Source organism: Physeter macrocephalus, chromosome 6 (assembly GCF_002837175.3).
Source record: "Physeter macrocephalus isolate SW-GA chromosome 6, ASM283717v5, whole genome shotgun sequence".
Classification (NCBI taxonomy): domain Eukaryota; kingdom Metazoa; phylum Chordata; class Mammalia; order Artiodactyla; family Physeteridae; genus Physeter; species Physeter macrocephalus.
This window is the reverse complement of record NC_041219.1, coordinates 56,740,028-56,758,427: the sequence shown is the minus strand read 5'-3', so window position 1 is coordinate 56,758,427 and position 18,400 is coordinate 56,740,028. Positions and strand designations below refer to the sequence as shown.

The following is an 18,400-nucleotide window of genomic DNA, read 5'->3' as shown; positions in this document are numbered from 1 at the left end:
AATCACCTATAGCCCAATAAAATTTAAAATAAACAAATAATTTTTAAAAATTTTAAACCAAACCAAACCATGGTCACCTTGCCTAAACCCAGCTCCCAAGACACGATGGCAACACACCTTCAAAGATGTCCCCGGCAGGGGTCACAGCGGTCGTTCTCAGCAGGCGTGACACAGCCCCTGGAGGGAAATCTGTGGGTGCAACCTTTGTTTATCACAATGATGGAGGGGGCCTCCGGGCATTTAGTGGGGGTGGACATAGCACAGTAAGTCAGAACACACAAATCAAGACTTGAAACATCTCACGTGACTTAAAAACCCATTTATACTCACCTGAACTGAAAATTTAACTGTTTGACAGATATAAGGGATTTCTGGTATGGGGTTAATATATGTTGAGTTTTCTAAGAATGCGATTTACTGTAGAAATCTAGGGCAAATTAGATTTTGTTTTGTTCTGAACTTTACAAGAAGCTGCTCACTAATTCAGAAGCTGACATCAGGAAGAGCAATGAAGCTCTCGGCAGTTAAGTGGCCAAGATAGATCGACCCTCTCTGCAGCCCTGAAGTCAGGGAGCCTGGATTCAGCCTTCACCCCAACACTCCCTGGCTGTGTGAACTTGGCCTTGATTTAACCCTCTTGGGTCATCACAGGTTGTGGTAAGGATTTCGTGAGATGGTGCGGGTAAAGCACACATCACAGTCCTGGCATTTAGTGACCAATAAATATTAGCTGCTAGTGTATCATGCATGGGTGACCTACTCTTCTGGCCACATCAGGCCAGCGTACCTGTGTGCCTACGGTGACTGCCCACATGAACGCAAGCAGTTGACCACTTCACTATGCCCTTCAGTGCAACTGTGGTCACGTATCATCACTGGAGTACGTGTTATTTTATTATGGGTGTATTATTCTCCTTTAATGCCTTGTTTATATGAGAGAAGGCATTATGTTTTGATTACATGTTAGACAGGTTATAATAATACAACTTTCATAAAAGAATAATTAATAAAGGATGTATTACAAAATACAAAAAGGGGGGCATCGGGTGTGACAGGAAAGAACCATCTTGGGTAAATTATGGTTTTAGAGAAAGCAAGTATGCAACATCATGAGTTAGGATACAAACCGATGAGAAATAGCATTGCTAGAACGCACAGATACTGTACATCACACAATTGTCATTTGTTTTCAAATCAAATCCACCCATCTGTGTGCCTGCTGGCTGGCTTGTGGCTGGCAGAAGTATCCTCCAAACCAACAAGAGATCTCTTAACTGCAGAAAAAAAGTGAAGCAGGGTTGGACTCCTTTCCCTAGAACACTGATTCTCACATATCAGTGTGCATGAGGATAAACCGGCATGTTTAATGAAAATACAATTCCTGGGCCCTTTCATCAGATTCTTTTTTTTTTTTTCCAGATTTTTTTTTTTTTTTTTTTTTTTTTGGTACGCGGGCCTCTCACTGTCGTGGCCTCTCCCGTTGCGGAGCACAGGCTCCGGACGCGCAGGCTCAGCGGCCACGGCTCACGGGCCCAGCCGCTCCGCGGCACGTGGGATCCTCCCGGACCGGGGCGCGAACCCGTGTGCCCTGCATCGGCAGGCGGACTCTCAACCACCGCGCCACCAGGGAAGCCCTTTTTCCAGATTTATCATGTAATATTGTTTTATTTTTTTTCCTCCAGTTTTATTGAGATTTAATTGACCTGTCTCTAGAGATTCTGACTCAGCAGGTCTGGGGTGGGGCTCCGCCACTTGAATTAGTACCAGGAGTCACACTCCTGAGATGCAGCGTTTCTGCACATCAGTGCTTTTCACACCACTGTGCACAAAAATCTCCCAGGGACGTTTTAAAAATCCAGATCCTGATTCAACAGGTCAGGGAGAGCCTGGGACCCTGCATTCCCAACAAGCTCCCGGGGGATGCTGACGCTTCTGGTCCAGAAGTCACACTTTGCGCGGCGCACTTCTGTCCATCTGGGGACAAAAGATCCTGGAGCACGCGGAGGGGGCGGGGAGAGAACGCACTTCAGCACTCACGTTCCTCACTCCGCGAGGCGGAGACAGGCATTACTATAAATGAACAGGGCTTTCACTGACCTTCCCACCCCGCAGATTGAGGCGCTGCACTGCCGTGGGCTGCAGGACCAACCGTGGGCCGCCTAGGAAGGTCGTACATTAGCTTCACCACAAACCCTGGGAGTTCTTCATCAACTGTGCATCTGGATCTCGGCTGTGAGGTTAACAGCTTATGCAAACAGTCCTAATTCCGAAGCGCTGGCACTCCTTCACACGGCAGAGGATCCCTTTACACCCACGTGTCTGAAACCATCAAGAGGCTGTCCTAACCGCAGGCGGGTAGAGGCCTCGGCAAGTTCAGATCTGGGCAGAGGACTATGGAATTATCGCAGGTAGTCTGAGGATCCATGGCTACAGACAACGGTTTTCCATGTATGTACTATATTTTAAATGTGTGTAGAGATCGTTAAGATGAATGTTTAAAAATACCCAAAGTGTGGATAAATTCAGATTAGTTATGGGACATTGTGTCTTTTCTCAATTAGTGTTTATTAAAAGGCATCATATATCACGCGAGGGCTTCACAATATTCTGACCTTAAAAAGCGGTTCTCATCTTCCAGAACATTCATAAGAAGTGGTCTGACAAAAAGGACATTCAAATCTTCCAGCATTTCAGAGAATAAGATATATATGTGTCACTATTAAATATATAAATTTAAAGAAAATAATGCTCAAATTCTAGATGGCTGAATCTCTCCCTTTGTAAATCAAGAAAGAAAATGTTGGCACAGAATTGGAGCTCAGATGTTTTAATAGGGGCTCTTATGCACTATGTACAGGATTCTCTGCCAAAGGTGGCCTGGTCGCTAGTGGCCCGAATGACCCCAAAAACCAAGGGCAGCTCAGGGGCCACTAAACAGTGACTGTCTTGGCTGGCTTCACATCTTCAATCTCAGAAGACAGCCAGCGGTACGTGCGGTGACGTCGCAGCACCTCGATGGCCTTGAGCTCCAGGGGCGTGGCCTGAATACCCAGGTCTTCCAAGCCGGGCAGGTGAGGCAGGGTCATGTCTGTGATGTGAACCTGTGAGTAAACAAGACGCGCAGAGAGCACTAAAAAGCGGCCCAGGACGCGGAGTGCTGGCCTCGCAAACACTGCAACCCGCAAGCCGGCCTGAGTCCCGCTGCTGAGACTTCACTGGTTTCAAAGGATACGGGCAGGGGTTGGTGCCCGGAACCACCGAAAGCAGACGGCAAGAAAGGGCTTGTGGAGGGAAAGGCAAGTGTCAGCTCAAGGTCTAGCCGCGAGTACAAAACACAGGCTCCGGTGAGGGTGCAACAGCAGTCAGTCTGGGCTGGAGCAGACAGGTCGTCACATCTGTGAGGCTCAGTAAAGAAACGGGCTGAGGCAAACCCAGCCCATCCCGAGGGTGCCCCGGGCCTGTGCGCCGAGCACAGCCTTCTGCCTCGGGTTTGCTGAATCAAGATTATTCAGCGACAATCCATGAACCTCTGTCTCCGGCTCTACTTAACCTGGCTGACTAATGCTGACTACAGATCTAAAAATCCAAACCCACCTTGTTTGGAGGGAAGGAGGGTGAGCCCTGAGATTCCAAAGACCCCGGCTCATCCGCAAGCACACGAAGAGGCTCGGTCTACACCCGGAGCAGCATGCACCCCCATCCTCCCACCTGAGCACGTCTGCCATCCTTCCACCAAAGAGCTGTCAAGCTGTCCCCCCAGATCAAATCCAAAACCCAGCAGCCTGCTGCCCCAACACTTCCTCAGTGACAAATGTAAGAGGCGCATCCGTCAGACATGCTGAAGCGTCCTGGCCATCAGTTCTCCCGCCCGACCTTTCCTGAAAATAGAAAGGACACCTTGGGACAACAGCTGCCTGTTCACATCTGTTCCCCAAGGGACTATGTTTCCATCTTGTTAACATTTTAGCTTTTAAGTAACATTCAGAGGACACTCTGGCTGCTGCCTGTTGGTAAAAGGCCAATAGATTTTCAAAGGTAGAGACCGCAGAGTGCGTGCATGTTATTTTGTACCCTCCCTAGAAACACTTCTGCATGCAGCGGGCAAATGATCAGTGAGGGAGGCCAGCTTGGAGGCAGCGAGGTGGGAAGGGATCAGCGCACTGCAGGGCCCGAGAGAGGGCAGCAGCCGGCCCGGAGGCTAAGGAAGGAATGAGCTGCCCCCTGGACCAGAGTGGGTAGAGTGGAGACGACCATTTCCTCTACCCTTTGGAAGTGGAAAATGTTCACTGCTATTATAAACATTTTCATAATAAAAAGCTGAATAAAAAGGTAGGAAGAAGGAGGTGAGATCTAGCAGACAGTTGGTTTCCCATCAATACCTGCTGATGGGCCAGACCTGTGCTGTCCAATACACATTTAATAAAACTCAGATCTTATTTCTGCAGTCACACTAGCCATCTTTCGGGCGTTCCACAGTCACTGTTGCTAGTGGCTACCTTCTGAACACTAGAGATGACAGAACATTTCCATCACAGCAGGAAGGATGGGACAGTACTGTTTAGACGGGTAAGGAAAGGAAGAAATCATGGAGGATTTCCAGATTTTTGGCTTGAGCAACAGAGAGAACAGTGATATCATTAACTGAGCTGAGAGGGGCTAGGAGAGAAGCGGGTCTGCCATTGCACTCTCGGACGAGCCGTGTTTCGGATAACTATTACATCGCTAAACAGACGTGAGGCCTGCAGCCGGGTGGGCAGGGAGGCCATCCAGGGCTGGAGCTGAAGCCGCTGCCAGGAGCTCACAGACAGCAGCCGGAGCCCGGGGCGAGATGAGGGTCGCTCAGAGAAAGAGCAAGGACAGGAAGTCCCCGCCGTCAGAGACCAGGGACAGAGGGTGAACCAGGGAGGCCGAGCGAGCACAGGAAGCAAGAGAACGTGGACAGCGCAGGTGGAAGCCGGGGTTTCAGGAGGACAGGAGCGGCGCCTCGGACCAACGCGGCTCACGGATGGGGTGAGGGCAGGTCGGAGTGCCGACGCTGGAGCTGGCGGCACAGAGGCCGCAGGTGACCGGGAGCAGAGCCGGGCTCGGGGAGACACGGAAATAAAAGCCAGGAGTGGGTTAAAGCAAGCAGGAGGTAAGAAGCTGTCAACCACGGGTAGAGACAGCTCTTCTGAGGAGTCTGATGCACGCGGACACAGACAAACAGGGCAGCGGCCAGACACGACGGGCCCAGGGAGGGACTTTGGCCTTTAAAAACACAGAGCTAGTGTTAAGGCACGTCTGTCTGTAGGTGGATGGAGATGATCCAGCGGAGAGAGGAAAATTGAAAATGTCAAAGACAGGACCGCGGAGAGGCTGGGCGTGGGTGCATTTTGTGCACGAGGGAGGGGCTGACCTCAGACACGAGGACGGCAGACAAGCACGTGGAGATAAGCCAGGCGAGCCCGACACTCACTCACCCGTCCCCGCGGCTCTCTGCCCGGCAGCCGCCCGGGCAAGTGTTCATCACCCACATACTCACCCGCTCCACTTTGTCTCTCGTGGTCCAGGGCTCAAACGGACTCATTTCAAAGAGTCGACCCAGCCACCTGGAAAGAGGAATGATGAACAAGGCACACGTGGTGAGCGTCTCTGCTCGATGTTCAAGCCAAGCAAGCAAGGCAGACTGCCGGGGAGCCACGAAGTCACTGCGGGTTTTTAAAGAAACGAACGAACATCCGAACCTCCTGGCCCCAGTGCCTGGGAGGTCGCCTCGCCTTTCAAGCCAACAGCCTGATCACCTCACCGTGGCTCTCCTAGGCTCCCACCAAAGGGACAGTGAATCGGAAAACCCAACATACAGTACAGCTGCCTCAGCAACAAGACAAACAAAAAAGATCCACCGTTCAGTGACATCTGTGTCACATTCAATCAAAGCTAAGCCCCAGACGCTCCAACAGGCTTCTGTCAAGGACACAGCGCAAGCCAGGCGGTATGCAAGACGGAAAGCGCGAGCCTGAAAAGCAGGGGCCCCGAGAGAACCAAACAATCCAAAAGAAAGGAGATGCCTAAGATCTACGGTTCAAATGAGGAAGCCAAGAGAAAACCCGGCCAAGAGGGGCCACCTGCCTCCTCAGCACCAGCTCTTCACCCTACTGAACCCCGGGGGTCTCCTTATCTGCCACCTGAGTTGCTGTCTCACGTGTCTTCAGGACAGGGAGGCCCCTAGGAATGCCTCGGGGTCCCCACAGCGGACTGGACGCAGAGCTGGGAGCATGTGCTCTAAGCGGCAACCACCCCTACGGCCAGGCCAGCTCTGCTTCTATCCGATTGTCCTCACGGGCCTTTAGGTCAAAAGTCATCAAAGCCAGGGCTCCGCAGCTTTTTAGAAACCTGAAAAACATCATTCCAAAGGAAGGTATAAAAAAATGAAAAAGGAAGCTGAAGATTGGTCAGAATTTCTCCAGGAACATAGCAAGCCTCAGATTCCAGCCAACCTGTTCCAATGGCAAAAAAAGGACACTTTACCGGCTTAAAAAAACAAAACAAAAAACACCGCTTACAATCCTCTGCTCTGGTTCTACACTAACAGATCACCCCCAGTCTGTATCTTCGGGTCCTCGGGGGCCACGCCATGGGCATACGCCAGCTCCAGGATAAGCCTCAGGTGTAGGCACAACCGCGAAAGCAGCTCCCTGCAAACTGGCTGATACCGCTCCACTGCCCCGAGGCCCCCGCCACAAATGACCTCACCACTAGCTCCAGTGGATGCCCTTTTGTCTTTATCTTACCTGACTTTTCTACAGCATTTCATTCCATAAACATTAACAAAAGGCCTACTGTGTGCCTAACACTGCTGTAGGTGCTGAAGACACAGATGTGAACAAAATAGCAAAGCTCCTCTCCTTAAAAGTCATTCCCTGCTTAAAGCACCCCCTTTCCTTTGGTACCCAGGAGGCCAAACTCTCTCCACTTTTCACTTAAGCATCTGATTACTCTCTTCTAGCTTCCTTGATAAACTCCCCTTGCTCCGCTGGTCCTTTAAATGGAGACCCTCCTCAGCCCTGCCTTTCCACTCAGCCTCCACTCTGCCCCACGCACCTCGGAATCACCGGGAGTGTTAAGTGAGACGAAGAAGGCAGCCTGAAAGATGGAACACTCCCAATAAATATTACCATCACACTGCCTTCTAACTGTCTAGTTCTCTGATACTTCTGTTGGGTCAGAAGCTTTTTTGAGGGTTTACTGTAACAGCCTGAGTGCCTGGTACATTGCCTAAGACACGGCTGGCAACAAGAAATGTTTGTTGAATGACTGAATGACCAAACGAATGAAGAAGTGAGCTGCTGTGTTGCTTCGTCAGTCAATCCCTGGCAAACTGGACGTGAAAGTCTCCCTGACCAGGACCTCAGTGTGTGATCATTCCAAGATGCTAAAGCTACAGAGGGGAGGAGTCAAGCAAGAAGCAGGAAAAGCAAAGAAGGCACCGCAGGAAGCAGCTGAGCCGGCCTGGCTCCTTTCCCCAACCCCGGGATCAGACTGCCTTAATGCAGGACGCCCTTTCCCCTCCTGGGTGAGTGCATGAAACAGAGGGAAACCCGACTGCTCCTTCACAGGACCTGCCAAGCAAGACGCTGCCAATTAAACCCAGTGGCTTCTAACAGGAGAACCTGAAGACCTGCAGATTCAGCCTTCCCACACAGTGTTTTACTCACCCACAAATCAACATTCCCTTTCTTAGACTCCTCTGACTCTTTCCTAGATGAATGTCAAGATATCAGAAGCACCTCCTGGTTAGAGATTCCCAGATTTCACCGCAACGGACGTACTCCCTCTAACCCCTGGGTGGGAGCATTACAAACGAAGTCTCTAGTTAGCTCTTTTCTAGAAGGCACAAAAAGCAGCGCTTTACTTACTGATATACAAAATGTGGCAAAGGGTATGCCAGGAAGGGTCTGTGAGCCACGGCAAAGATGTACTGCACCAGGTCAAAGAGGACGTACCGACTGGGCCTACAAACAGAAAATTCACAGTTCTCCAGATTACTTGCTCCTCACAAACTTTTGTTCTTAGTTTTACAAAATAACATCTTTCTTATGAAAAAGGAAACATACACGCACTATAGGAAATACAGATTAGCACAAAGAAAAACCACCCACCAAAGATGAAGTTAATAAACTTAATATATAATAATAAACTTAACCTCTCATCCCCTTATACTTATTTTTTAATTTAATTTAATTTATTTATTTTAAAATTTCATTTATTTATTTATTTTTATTTATTTATTTTTTGGCTGCATTAGGCCTTCGTTGCTGCGTGTGGTCTTTCTCTAGTTGCAGCGAGTGGGGGCTACTCTTCATTGCAGTGCGCGGGCTTCTCATTGCAGTGGCTTCTCTTGTTGCGGAGCACGGGCTCTAGGGGCAGGCTTCAGTAGCTGTGGCACGGGCTTAGTTGTTCTGCGTCATGTGGGATCTTCCCGGACCAGTGATCGAACCCGTGTCCCCTGCATTGGCAGGCGGATTCCCAACCACTGCGCCACCAGGGAAGTCCCTCATCCCCTTATACATTTTTTGCTTTTATAAATATAAGATCACACAAGTCATCGTATTCCGTAATGTCTTTTTCAGTTAACATTAAATCCCAATCATCTTTCTGTGTCACTAAATATTCTAGTGCATGCTTAATGGTTACCCATATTGTATGGCAGGTAATCATAATTATTTTATCACCAATTCTCAGGTTTTGGATATTTAAGCTACTAAAAATATTTTTCTTTTATAAAATAATGTTTTAATGAACACTCTTGTTGTAAATATTTCTATATATCCATAATTATGTATCTGTAATATATTCCAGAAGTAGAACTAGCTCAAAGTATATTTTGAAATTTTAAGGCTTTTATCAAACCTCTTCCAAAGAGGTTATATCAACTTAATAGAAAATGCTAGTAGTCCCCTCACCAAAAATGAGTTTAGTCATAAAAAAAATGAGCAAACAAAATTTTGTCCATCTGCCAGGTAGAAAAAGGTACCTCAACATTTTAATTAGCATTACTTTAATACTAGAGATTAATTTTTTTCTTCGTATATTTCTGGCCATTTCCATTTATTGCTTTTCTCTCTTTCCTCCTGGAGTCTCTTTCTATAAGGATGGTTTGTAAAAATTTTTATATTTTAACGATATAGTTGGAAGTATCTTTGTTTATATTACTGCCTTTTAATGTTTAATTGTCTTGTGGCATACAGAAGTTTAAACAGTTCATTTAATCAAAACTACTGACTTCTTTTACTTCACTGTTTGGTTTTATATTTAGAAAATCCCTCCATAGTCAGTAGTGACATAAATAAATGCCCACATATTTATTCTAATGCTTTGTTTTTTTACCCATAAAATAAGTCATCCTGCCATGTATTCTTGTATTGATATAGGATAAAGATGTATCAACATTTACTGAAAAATCTACCCTTTCCCCATATTTTGAAATATCACCCTTATCACACTCTATTCTTACATATATTTGAGACTGTTTCTGGACTTCCCGTTCTATTCCACTGATCTGAATAGTTCTGTACCAGTATAACCTAGCTTTAATAACTATTATTGCTTATAATACACTTTAATATCTCTTCACCCATTTCCTAATCTCTTTGCCTTAGAAAGCCTGTGACGGCTGAGAGCTGAATTAAGGCGATTCAGTGAGAACCTCATCATTCTGACATTTTTACCAAAAAAAAAAACCACCCAAAACAAAAAAAAACAAAAAGAAAATGTCAGCTAGGGGAACTACCAGACAAAGCCCTCAAATAGCTTCCTTCAAGTTCCAGAAATCACTGCATATAATACCTGCTATGCCAAAGAACAACTGCAATCTTCATGATGACAAGCAATACTGGTATCCTGGGCAAACTAACTATGTCGTACACTTGCTCTTCAGCTGTTCCAGAGCCCTTTGTGTTCCATTAACTGTGACTCAAAGACTCGTCTATGTACCCCTGCTCAGAGAAAGGTACACTGAAGGCCGTGTCCTTCCCAGCTTAGATTTCATGGTTCGATATTGTAGTAATTCCTCTGCAAATATCCTCAGCAAAACCTTGTCCCCAGCACCTCTCCACTATCCTAGCGCAGCAAAACCCCTTCTCTGGTTAATCCAAGTATCTGCCTTCTTTGTGCCTGAACCCCCAGCAAGACACAGTTGCAGAGAAAACAGCCCTGGGCTAACTGGCTTCCCCTTACATTTCTGATCATGAATTTCAAGGGGAAGATTCAGCTCTGCTTTGCAGTCCTACTGTGCGCTCCCAGGAGTGCTCTTTTCCTCTTCTCTCAGGGAGTGCTTCCTATCTTCTTCTCTGTCCTCAAATTTTCCATATACCTCTCTCACCCACCCCCTCCTGCCTTTTAGCTGATGATCTTGTCTTTTCATCTTTTTCTTAATGATGTCTTATGAAATACGAAAGTTTTTAATTTCAGTGAAGTGTAATTTATCCATTTTTTTCTTTGACGGAGTATGCTTTTGATGTTGTATCTACAGAATCTTTGCCTAACCCCAGGTCTAGAAGATTTTTAAACGTTTCTTCCAAAAGTTTTATAGTTTAACCCTTACAGTTAGGTCTTGGATCTATTTTAATTTTTTGATGTATGGTGTGAAATCAGAATCTATGTTCATCTTTTTTCATGTGGATAGTACCACTGTTGAAAAGATTATCATTTCCCCATTGCAATATCATGGCACCTCTGGCAAAAATCTATCGTCCATAATCATAAAGGCTGATTTCTAGACTATCAATTCTGTTTAATTGACTTCTTTGTCTATTCTTATGCCAGTACCACATTGTCTTTATAATTACAGCTTTCAAGTAAGTTTTGAAACTGGAAAGCTTAAGTGCTCCAACTTTATTTTTCTTTGTCAAAATGGTTTTGGCTATTATGGGTCTTTCGCATTTCCGTATAAATTTAGAATCAATTTGTCAATTTCTGCAAAAAAGCATGCTCAAATTTTGATAAGATCGAGTTGAATATACAGATCGATTTGGGGAAAACTGCCATTTTAACAATATTGACTCTTCCAACCCATGAACATGAAATGTCTTTCCATTTACTTAGGTCTTCCTTCATTTTCCTCCTCAATGTTAGGTGATTTTTCAGTGTACAAGTCTTGTATTTCTTTTGTTAAATTTATACCTAAGTATTTTATTTTTTTCGATGCTACTGTGAATAAAATTATTTTCTTTATTTTATTTTCAGATTGTTCATTGGCTAATATATGGAAATTGATCTTTATATATTGATTTTGTGCCTTGTAACCTTGCTGAACTTGTTTACTGGTTCTCACTTTTGTGTATGTATGTGTGTATCAATAGATATTTAATGGACGACTGATAAAATGGAGCAACATCATGTAATTAATAACTATGAAAAAACTACGAGCAAAATTAAAGTCATGCCTCTGCCTTAGCCTCTGGGAAATAAACAAAGTTTTCCCCTGGGGCTGAAGAGAAGTGTGCATTTATACACATTTACAATTTCGCAAGGATAAATGCCTACACTTCCCTGTGTATCTTACTTTTCCCATCACTGTGTCAGATAAGCATGCCCTACTGCCGCCTGGCAAAGAGGCTGGACTGGCTGGGCAAAGGTAAAGAGGAAAATGGCTAACTCACCCCAGAGCCATCTCCACTGAGCAGTAAGCAAAGTCTATAAAACCACTTCTGCTCACCTAGTCCTTGGAATCCTGGTCTAAATATCTCTTGACTAGAACCTGGTATCTTCTGAGCCTAGTGTTTTATGGAAACCGTACTGAACACACTTTTTTTGTAAATAATTTTCGTAGGGTATATAACTGATTACACACTAATGTACTGATTTGGGAACTCAGGGAGACATACATCTTCCAGCAGGTGGTTGACATGGAAACACAATACAGAGTTGTTTGCACTGAAAAAAAACTTTACTAAACTAAATCTATAGTGATAGTGAAATGTGACAATGTATGAATCCATAAGGCTGGGAAAATATACCATGTCTCCTGGCTTGGAAAGAAGAATGTCTTTTCTCAAGAAGCAAGTAGGATTCTGGGCCAATTATTAGATGAATTTGGTACTTTTCCACTGGGCAGATTGAGTCTTAGTGTTTTGTTTTGTTTTTTTAATTTATTTTATTTTAATTTATTTATTTTTGGCTGTGTTTGGTCTTCGTTGCTGCGTGCAGGCTTTTCTCTAGTTGCAGTGAGCGGGGGCTACTCTTCACTGCTGTGTGCGGGCTTCTCATTGTGGTGGCTTCTCTTGTTGCAGAGCACGGGCTCTAGAGCACAGGCTCAGTAGTTGTGGTGCACGGGCTTTATTGCTCCGCGGCATGTGGGATCTTCCCGGAACAGGGCTCGAACCTGTGTCCCCTGCACTGGCAGGCGGATTCTTAACCACTGCGCCACCAGAGAAGCCCGGGTCTTAGTGTTTTAGTTTTAATTAATTCAGTAAAAAGGTCCTAAACCTAGCTGTGACATGATTGAATAATTTCAGGTGAGTCACATAGCTTAACTGTGCCCCATTTTTCCCGGGAGCGAATTTCAGCAAAGAGAGCATATAACAAATGATCAGTCTTGCAAAGCCCTAGAAACTGTACCCTAAGCCAGCCATTTCCAACCTTTTGGGGCATCGTGATAATCTAGCAAAATTAATTTGATTTTGCAACTGTACTTACTCCCTAAAAGTGTTTTGTTTGATTATCCTTTGATATATTAAAAACATCACTGGAGTAGCACAAAACCATCCTTGGGGGTCACTGGACTATGGCTACATAATAGTCTAGGGCAGGGGTTCTCAGACTTTGGTGACAGAAGAATCATTTACTCAAGCAGATTCCTAGGTTCCCTCAATTCTGACTTAATGTAAGCATTCAGGAGCTTCTAATAATGATGGCCTTTGGATGGTTCTTTGAGATATACTGGCCTCAGGGCCAAGACAGTAAGGTTTCTGGAATAAATATCATCCAAGAAAGACACTGAAAAATGCAACCAACAGACCTGTGAGTGACACGTTTAGAAATTATTGTTGTTGTAAATCACAGTTCCTTCATTTTAACACGCTGCACTACTTTAAAGTCAAACTCCAGCCACCTACCCAACAAAGGCAAAGGTTTTCCCTCTGGCATCTGGATCCTTAATTGCATTAATAATTCCTTTGGTGACATCCACAATCTACAAGAAATTATAACACATGTTTAAGTAACTGTTGAAAGAGAGAGAAACAGAGAGAGATGGGGGAGGGAAAGGAGGAAAGGGAGGAGGGGAGGAAGGAAGGAAGGAAAGCAGGCCACATGGATCACAACAACAACAGAATGATAAGATTAAGATGGCGTCATTGTCTGTTTTCAGAATGCTCCTAAAAGAACCCACAATCTCAAGAGCTCAAATAACCTCCACATGGGAGGGTCACCTGAATACCTTCTCCAGTCGGAGCACGTTAGCTTCGGGGGCATCCAGGCCTCTCCCATCGGCTCCAACCTCACCCCCTCCCCCTCCTCCTCTTGCTGTCACTGTGCTATCACAAACCATTAGTCCAAACCACAAGGAAGTGCCAATATTCTACCATTTGGACTTTGAAAAAAAATAATAATCTTACATGATTTCAGACCCCGTGGTTTTCCCTAGGGGTGATTTTGGCCCCTAAGGGACATTGGCAAATGCCTGGAGGCAGTTTTAGTCGTCACAGCTTGGGGGGTGCTACTGCCACTCGGTGGCTGGAGGCCAGGAATGCGGCCACACATTCCACAGCAGCCGCCACAGCAAAGCGTTACCGGCCCAGGAAGTCCACAGTGCCCCAGCTGAGAGACCCTGGTTCAACACGTGCGCGGGCTTCTCATTGCAGTGGCTTCTCTTGTTGCGGAGCACGGGCTCTAGGGGCAGGCTTCAGTAGCTGTGGCACGGGCTTAGTTGTTCTGCGTCATGTGGGATCTTCCCGGACCAGTGATCGAACCCGTGTCCCCTGCATTGGCAGGCGGATTCCCAACCACTGCGCCACCAGGGAAGTCCCTCATCCCCTTATACATTTTTTGCTTTTATAAATATAAGATCACACAAGTCATCGTATTCCGTAATGTCTTTTTCAGTTAACATTAAATCCCAATCATCTTTCTGTGTCACTAAATATTCTAGTGCATGCTTAATGGTTACCCATATTGTATGGCAGGTAATCATAATTATTTTATCACCAATTCTCAGGTTTTGGATATTTAAGCTACTAAAAATATTTTTCTTTTATAAAATAATGTTTTAATGAACACTCTTGTTGTAAATATTTCTATATATCCATAATTATGTATCTGTAATATATTCCAGAAGTAGAACTAGCTCAAAGTATATTTTGAAATTTTAAGGCTTTTATCAAACCTCTTCCAAAGAGGTTATATCAACTTAATAGAAAATGCTAGTAGTCCCCTCACCAAAAATGAGTTTAGTCATAAAAAAAATGAGCAAACAAAATTTTGTCCATCTGCCAGGTAGAAAAAGGTACCTCAACATTTTAATTAGCATTACTTTAATACTAGAGATTAATTTTTTTCTTCGTATATTTCTGGCCATTTCCATTTATTGCTTTTCTCTCTTTCCTCCTGGAGTCTCTTTCTATAAGGATGGTTTGTAAAAATTTTTATATTTTAACGATATAGTTGGAAGTATCTTTGTTTATATTACTGCCTTTTAATGTTTAATTGTCTTGTGGCATACAGAAGTTTAAACAGTTCATTTAATCAAAACTACTGACTTCTTTTACTTCACTGTTTGGTTTTATATTTAGAAAATCCCTCCATAGTCAGTAGTGACATAAATAAATGCCCACATATTTATTCTAATGCTTTGTTTTTTTACCCATAAAATAAGTCATCCTGCCATGTATTCTTGTATTGATATAGGATAAAGATGTATCAACATTTACTGAAAAATCTACCCTTTCCCCATATTTTGAAATATCACCCTTATCACACTCTATTCTTACATATATTTGAGACTGTTTCTGGACTTCCCGTTCTATTCCACTGATCTGAATAGTTCTGTACCAGTATAACCTAGCTTTAATAACTATTATTGCTTATAATACACTTTAATATCTCTTCACCCATTTCCTAATCTCTTTGCCTTAGAAAGCCTGTGACGGCTGAGAGCTGAATTAAGGCGATTCAGTGAGAACCTCATCATTCTGACATTTTTACCAAAAAAAAAACCACCCAAAACAAAAAAAAACAAAAAGAAAATGTCAGCTAGGGGAACTACCAGACAAAGCCCTCAAATAGCTTCCTTCAAGTTCCAGAAATCACTGCATATAATACCTGCTATGCCAAAGAACAACTGCAATCTTCATGATGACAAGCAATACTGGTATCCTGGGCAAACTAACTATGTCGTACACTTGCTCTTCAGCTGTTCCAGAGCCCTTTGTGTTCCATTAACTGTGACTCAAAGACTCGTCTATGTACCCCTGCTCAGAGAAAGGTACACTGAAGGCCGTGTCCTTCCCAGCTTAGATTTCATGGTTCGATATTGTAGTAATTCCTCTGCAAATATCCTCAGCAAAACCTTGTCCCCAGCACCTCTCCACTATCCTAGCGCAGCAAAACCCCTTCTCTGGTTAATCCAAGTATCTGCCTTCTTTGTGCCTGAACCCCCAGCAAGACACAGTTGCAGAGAAAACAGCCCTGGGCTAACTGGCTTCCCCTTACATTTCTGATCATGAATTTCAAGGGGAAGATTCAGCTCTGCTTTGCAGTCCTACTGTGCGCTCCCAGGAGTGCTCTTTTCCTCTTCTCTCAGGGAGTGCTTCCTATCTTCTTCTCTGTCCTCAAATTTTCCATATACCTCTCTCACCCACCCCCTCCTGCCTTTTAGCTGATGATCTTGTCTTTTCATCTTTTTCTTAATGATGTCTTATGAAATACGAAAGTTTTTAATTTCAGTGAAGTGTAATTTATCCATTTTTTTCTTTGACGGAGTATGCTTTTGATGTTGTATCTACAGAATCTTTGCCTAACCCCAGGTCTAGAAGATTTTTAAACGTTTCTTCCAAAAGTTTTATAGTTTAACCCTTACAGTTAGGTCTTGGATCTATTTTAATTTTTTGATGTATGGTGTGAAATCAGAATCTATGTTCATCTTTTTTCATGTGGATAGTACCACTGTTGAAAAGATTATCATTTCCCCATTGCAATATCATGGCACCTCTGGCAAAAATCTATCGTCCATAATCATAAAGGCTGATTTCTAGACTATCAATTCTGTTTAATTGACTTCTTTGTCTATTCTTATGCCAGTACCACATTGTCTTTATAATTACAGCTTTCAAGTAAGTTTTGAAACTGGAAAGCTTAAGTGCTCCAACTTTATTTTTCTTTGTCAAAATGGTTTTGGCTATTATGGGTCTTTCGCATTTCCGTATAAATTTAGAATCAATTTGTCAATTTCTGCAAAAAAGCATGCTCAAATTTTGATAAGATCGAGTTGAATATACAGATCGATTTGGGGAAAACTGCCATTTTAACAATATTGACTCTTCCAACCCATGAACATGAAATGTCTTTCCATTTACTTAGGTCTTCCTTCATTTTCCTCCTCAATGTTAGGTGATTTTTCAGTGTACAAGTCTTGTATTTCTTTTGTTAAATTTATACCTAAGTATTTTATTTTTTTCGATGCTACTGTGAATAAAATTATTTTCTTTATTTTATTTTCAGATTGTTCATTGGCTAATATATGGAAATTGATCTTTATATATTGATTTTGTGCCTTGTAACCTTGCTGAACTTGTTTACTGGTTCTCACTTTTGTGTATGTATGTGTGTATCAATAGATATTTAATGGACGACTGATAAAATGGAGCAACATCATGTAATTAATAACTATGAAAAAACTACGAGCAAAATTAAAGTCATGCCTCTGCCTTAGCCTCTGGGAAATAAACAAAGTTTTCCCCTGGGGCTGAAGAGAAGTGTGCATTTATACACATTTACAATTTCGCAAGGATAAATGCCTACACTTCCCTGTGTATCTTACTTTTCCCATCACTGTGTCAGATAAGCATGCCCTACTGCCGCCTGGCAAAGAGGCTGGACTGGCTGGGCAAAGGTAAAGAGGAAAATGGCTAACTCACCCCAGAGCCATCTCCACTGAGCAGTAAGCAAAGTCTATAAAACCACTTCTGCTCACCTAGTCCTTGGAATCCTGGTCTAAATATCTCTTGACTAGAACCTGGTATCTTCTGAGCCTAGTGTTTTATGGAAACCGTACTGAACACACTTTTTTTGTAAATAATTTTCGTAGGGTATATAACTGATTACACACTAATGTACTGATTTGGGAACTCAGGGAGACATACATCTTCCAGCAGGTGGTTGACATGGAAACACAATACAGAGTTGTTTGCACTGAAAAAAAACTTTACTAAACTAAATCTATAGTGATAGTGAAATGTGACAATGTATGAATCCATAAGGCTGGGAAAATATACCATGTCTCCTGGCTTGGAAAGAAGAATGTCTTTTCTCAAGAAGCAAGTAGGATTCTGGGCCAATTATTAGATGAATTTGGTACTTTTCCACTGGGCAGATTGAGTCTTAGTGTTTTGTTTTGTTTTTTTAATTTATTTTATTTTAATTTATTTATTTTTGGCTGTGTTTGGTCTTCGTTGCTGCGTGCAGGCTTTTCTCTAGTTGCAGTGAGCGGGGGCTACTCTTCACTGCTGTGTGCGGGCTTCTCATTGTGGTGGCTTCTCTTGTTGCAGAGCACGGGCTCTAGAGCACAGGCTCAGTAGTTGTGGTGCACGGGCTTTATTGCTCCGCGGCATGTGGGATCTTCCCGGAACAGGGCTCGAACCTGTGTCCCCTGCACTGGCAGGCGGATTCTTAACCACTGCGCCACCAGAGAAGCCCGGGTCTTAGTGTTTTAGTTTTAATTAATTCAGTAAAAAGGTCCTAAACCTAGCTGTGACATGATTGAATAATTTCAGGTGAGTCACATAGCTTAACTGTGCCCCATTTTTCCCGGGAGCGAATTTCAGCAAAGAGAGCATATAACAAATGATCAGTCTTGCAAAGCCCTAGAAACTGTACCCTAAGCCAGCCATTTCCAACCTTTTGGGGCATCGTGATAATCTAGCAAAATTAATTTGATTTTGCAACTGTACTTACTCCCTAAAAGTGTTTTGTTTGATTATCCTTTGATATATTAAAAACATCACTGGAGTAGCACAAAACCATCCTTGGGGGTCACTGGACTATGGCTACATAATAGTCTAGGGCAGGGGTTCTCAGACTTTGGTGACAGAAGAATCATTTACTCAAGCAGATTCCTAGGTTCCCTCAATTCTGACTTAATGTAAGCATTCAGGAGCTTCTAATAATGATGGCCTTTGGATGGTTCTTTGAGATATACTGGCCTCAG

The 18,400-nt window shown here is 43.7% G+C and overlaps 1 protein-coding gene across 1 annotated transcript in view; it reads right to left on the bottom strand.

Annotated features, from left to right (window-relative positions):
* Positions 1 to 2,540: 2,540 nt before the first annotated feature.
* The window catches only part of LOC102990603 (NADH dehydrogenase [ubiquinone] 1 alpha subcomplex subunit 9, mitochondrial), a 35,541-nt gene continuing 19,681 nt past the window's right edge, over positions 2,541 to 18,400 (bottom strand). The window contains exons 9-11 of the mRNA XM_024129248.3: positions 7,896 to 7,991; positions 5,522 to 5,588; positions 2,541 to 3,101 (exon numbers count right to left, since the gene is read on the bottom strand). Coding sequence (XP_023985016.1) covers positions 2,931 to 3,101; positions 5,522 to 5,588; positions 7,896 to 7,991 — 334 coding nt within the window. The 3' untranslated portion in view covers positions 2,541 to 2,930. The remainder of the gene's footprint in view (positions 3,102 to 5,521; positions 5,589 to 7,895; positions 7,992 to 18,400) is intronic.